General features: G+C 27.3%; 1 protein-coding gene across 1 annotated transcript in view; it reads left to right on the forward strand.

Moving 5' to 3' along the window:
- Positions 1–1,739, forward strand: part of LOC115034673 — a 5,386-nt gene extending 3,647 nt beyond the window's left edge. Inside the window, exons 4-5 of the mRNA XM_029491990.1 lie at positions 1,012–1,255; positions 1,570–1,739. Of these exons, the coding sequence (XP_029347850.1) occupies positions 1,012–1,255; positions 1,570–1,739 (414 nt within the window). The remainder of the gene's footprint in view (positions 1–1,011; positions 1,256–1,569) is intronic.
- Positions 1,740–4,720: the final 2,981 nt, after the last annotated feature.

Below are 4,720 nucleotides of genomic sequence, written 5' to 3' on the forward strand. Positions count from 1 at the left end.
TCATCATCCCCACTGAGTGACTCATTTTCACTGTCTCGGTGCAACAAAAATGAAATTTTCTCAACCCTGTGACCCACATGGGGAGGTGTTGCACAGCAAGTCGGGGGATATTTTCGATTTGCGGAGCGGAGCGACGGGGCCGAGGAGCGTAGCGACGAGTGCCGCTAGCACCGCATCACTGTACGATGTTTTTTCAAATTGGTGGCTCGGTGCAACAAAAATGCAATTTTCTCAACCCTGTGACCCACTTGGGGAGGTGTTGCACAGCAAGTCGGGGGATAAATTATTATTGTACCATCGTTTTAAACAGGTTAGAATACGTAAGTACAAAAAAATAACAAAAATAGTCCTCCGCGTGGCATTATAGTAGTGTTGCGCGCATGCGCATAAACGTCAAATCGCAAACTTTGGAAGGCCATAACTTCTAAAATAATAGTTTCCGGGAAAAAAAATTACACCATCGTTTTAAGCATAAAAAACCAAGTCTTTTGAAAAAAAAAAATTTGAAAATCGTGAGGAGGTTGGTAAAATAGATTTGTTCCCATTTTACTATCTATTTTTTATTATAATATGTATTTTCTGCATTAGGTGAATCTAGATTCTAATTCTTTGAAACTTATTAATCTTCACAATTACCGAATCATTCTCCTTTATCGTGCGGCTCTAAAATATTTCGATTATGATCTATCACTCTGGACAAAATACATCAAATTCCTGATGAAATATGTGAGTAAAAACAATTTTTACGATAACAATTATTTAGGTACATTACATCACTACCTAAGTATAACATTAATAAATTATATAAATATCAATAATTGTATTATGTTCATATAATATTCCATTAGACGGAACACAACATCAATTTCCTTCATACCTATCTTACTAACAGTGAGAGTATTTAATGATGAATTGATAGTTGATATATTCTATTTCTTGTCAATTAAACAATATTCACTTGATTAATATTTATTTGTAACAACTTAAGACATTTTATTTTCTATTTTTCAGAAAAATCCAACAAGGGTACAAAATGTTATAAACCATGCTTTGTTATTACATGGTAACATTTCAGATTCGTTGTATGTTTACGCAGTAAAAATAGAGATTGAATTTTTAAAAAATATCCAAAAAGCAAGAGAAATTTATACTAGTGGGTTAGAAGTACATAAGTATTCATCAAATTTATATTTTGAAGCTTTTAAATGTGAACTTACTAATTCAAAAATGCTTATTCAAGAGGTGTTTAACTCAGGTATTTTATTGTTCCGTATTAATGTATTATGGTGTTTAAATAAATACATTTACTATACAGTCGAGTATTGTTGTTTCAATAACTTGAATCTCAAAAAAAAAATGATTTATGTACTTTTTGAGTTATATATCTCAAAGTTAACTTAAAAATACTTTAAGGGGAAAAAAATATTTTGACTTATCGATGTTCAAGTTATTAAGACTTGACTGTAATATACTAATGTATGATGATAATAACTATAATAACTTTAATAAAAATATGTAGGTTGATAATAATTTTAATAACAATAATAACTCCAATATTTTTTTCAACAGGAAAAGAGCTGGTTTCAAATGATCCTGCGTTAGATGTTTCTGTAGCCAAAGTTATTTTTGAATCAGCCGTTCAAAATATAAAAGAGGACACGGATCTTTTCTTTCAAATGTATAATGCAGCTACTCAATATAATTTTTCTTTAGATTTGTCTAAAGAAATCAAAAAGTAATATTTTTTATGTATTATTAAAATATATTAAGTTATTATTTATACAAGAATTAACTTTAATAACTATTTACACTTCTAAATACTTCCAACATGTTATACAAGTTATACTAGGTACAGTGTAATAAATTGTAAGGTTAGGGAACGGTTTAAAATAGCTATAATTGTACATATTATATTTCAAAAATGTCTGTAGATTTCATATATTAAAATATTTAATAAAAAAATTTGTATTAGCCTAAAAAACCCAAAGAATATTATAAATGCACTAGTATTACAATCTACAATACTAAAAATACATTAAAAAAGTCCAATAAGTAGTTAATTAAAATATATCTTTATCAATAGAGCTTAAATTTTGTAGAAAAATAAATCCTCAAAAAAGCATTTTAAGTAGCCAAAACAAGCATTTATTAAATTTAATTATAAAAATACAAATTTAAAATACAAATTAAATTAAAAATTAAAAAAAATTATTATATGTTATTAAAATAATTCAATTTTTAAGAGAAGTATGAGCATTTTTAATTTACTCTATCTCTATATTCCAAAAACTTGCTAACAAATTTAATTATCGTAAAAACCCTATAATCAAACACAGATAGTGTTCTTACCATGAAGTTTCATAATAGGTCAATTCACTCTAGTTTTTAAACCAACAAAGCTAAACGTGATCTGCCATGTTTAAATTTGCTATGTTACGCACTTTGAAGTTACTGAGCAGTGTCCTCTTAAGTTCACTTCCCAGCAAATTAGCGGCACCGTGCGATTTTGTATTGTTTTTCACTTTTTACATCTCCAAAAATATTCCATAGTTTGATCATAATTTTATGATTTACGATACTGTGTAGGTAGCTATGACAATTTAAACTACCTACTGTAAGCTTTCCATTCATCTGAGAAAAATATCATGCCTGGCTTAATTTCTCGTTGAATAATTGGAAGCAAAGTGGCCCGGTTTCTTATTTGAACAATCAACGTTCCACTATATTATCACATCTACAACACATTCCAAATACCTACGGTCTCTCTACGCGTAAACCATAATTGTGATTTATTATTTCAGTAACTATCAGAAATGCTAGATTCTAATTCAGAAATGTATAAGTTCATCTGTAGGTCTCCTAGACGTAGACAATCATTGTTATACTTCCGCTTGCCTTGAAATAAAGATTCATCTCTTAACAATAATTGTAATTTGATTTTTATAGTTTATTGAATTACAACATACGAAATTAGCGTTCAGCCAAACCAATTTTGTGTTGTTAGTTTTAATATTGAAATTAATATTTACCTGTTATATCAAACCTTAAAGTTATAACTAAAGACCGGATTTATATGCATTTTAAATTGTAAAATATGCATGCAAACATGCACTAAAAAAAGTCAAAATATGCAAGGAAAAAATGTAAAACATGCAAAATAAAATTTCAATTTTTATTCAATTTTATATTTTATTTTAATTTTGCAGTGATAATTATTTATTAATTTTATTATATTTTTCACAAACAAAAATTAACATGTATAATATAGTACAAAAATGTAATTTTTCGTTAAATTGATATACTGATATATATATATATAGGAAAAAAGTATGAACAATTTTATTGAAGGTAGTAAATTATTAATTTGAAAAACAATAAGTTATCAAAATATGCTCCATGTTTATTTCCATGAAATTATGGCGGCGATCTGTAAGAATGTACTTGTATAATGAAAAACTGCGTTCGACATCAACACTGGTGATTGGAGCATATTTAAAATTTGCTAGTATATCCGGTGAATAATTTGGAACAGATAAATAGTCGAAATTATAGGACTGTCACCTTGAAGTATTTTCGAAATTTCTTTTAAAACCATCAATCCTTTATTTTTATTCAAAACATTTTTACATTTTGTTTTAATTATTGTACTATTTGCACTAGTATGAAGTTTCGATGTTAAAAGATACGATTTAGAAGGCAAATCGGCATTCAATTTACCAACTGTAAAATTTGCTACATATTTTCCACGAGGATCAGTAGTTTCATCAACAGAAAAAAATATGTATGAGCTGCCTATGAGTTCTCGAATATTTTGTAAAACATCTGTGTAACATTGATTTAAACAGTTTTTTCTTAATGTACTTTCATCTGGTATATGTTTTTTTGTGTACTTTTCCAAAAAAAATTTAAAGTTTTTATTTTGTAATTTATGTAAAGGTATGTTTGAAGAAATTAATGTGTTACAAAGTTCTTTGAAAAATTGTGATTGATTTTCTATGGATGTCGATGCTTAATGAACAAAGGTTTGTTTAGAAGAAAATTTGTTTAATGTATCCACTATAAAACCCGTACAACCAACCTATGGAACTATTTTTAGCGTCTGAATATTTTTTGAGACGTAAAATATTTGATATTATAATATTATATAAACATACCTATGATCTGTGTTTTTATTTGTGTTTTTGTTAAAATATGCAAAAATATGCAATATACAATTTTGATATTTAATCAATCAAGTAATGATTTGTGGACACTCATTGACTGCATGTATATGATGTTGAAAATAGCAACATGCATTTTATGCAAAATCCGGTCTTTAGTTATAACAATATCTGTATTCGTGTTTAGTTTTTCTTTGATATTTAATTTTTATACTTCAATATTTTACTTCCAATCTTTGTTAAAAATTAAAATAGTGTAAAAATCAAGGTATAAACACAATTAATATTGTTACATTTAAATTTGATAATACATTATTTCAATCTAATAGTAAAGCTAACATCACCAAATTGATTTTTTTGAACGCCAATTTAATATGTTGTTCATTTGAAAAACGGAGGCAGCATATGGGACTGTGTCCTCTCCAAACAAAAATACAGTTTTGTGTCATCATTTTTTTTTTTACAGCTTTATGTCAACTACATTTAACATGGATCCAAATTATTGGGATACATTGGCTATAAATGAACTGTTTGAACCTAATTTTACTTATCCAAACATG

The sequence above is a fragment of the Acyrthosiphon pisum genome, unplaced genomic scaffold, assembly GCF_005508785.2.
Source record: "Acyrthosiphon pisum isolate AL4f unplaced genomic scaffold, pea_aphid_22Mar2018_4r6ur Scaffold_20519;HRSCAF=21277, whole genome shotgun sequence".
Lineage (NCBI taxonomy): Eukaryota > Metazoa > Arthropoda > Insecta > Hemiptera > Aphididae > Acyrthosiphon > Acyrthosiphon pisum.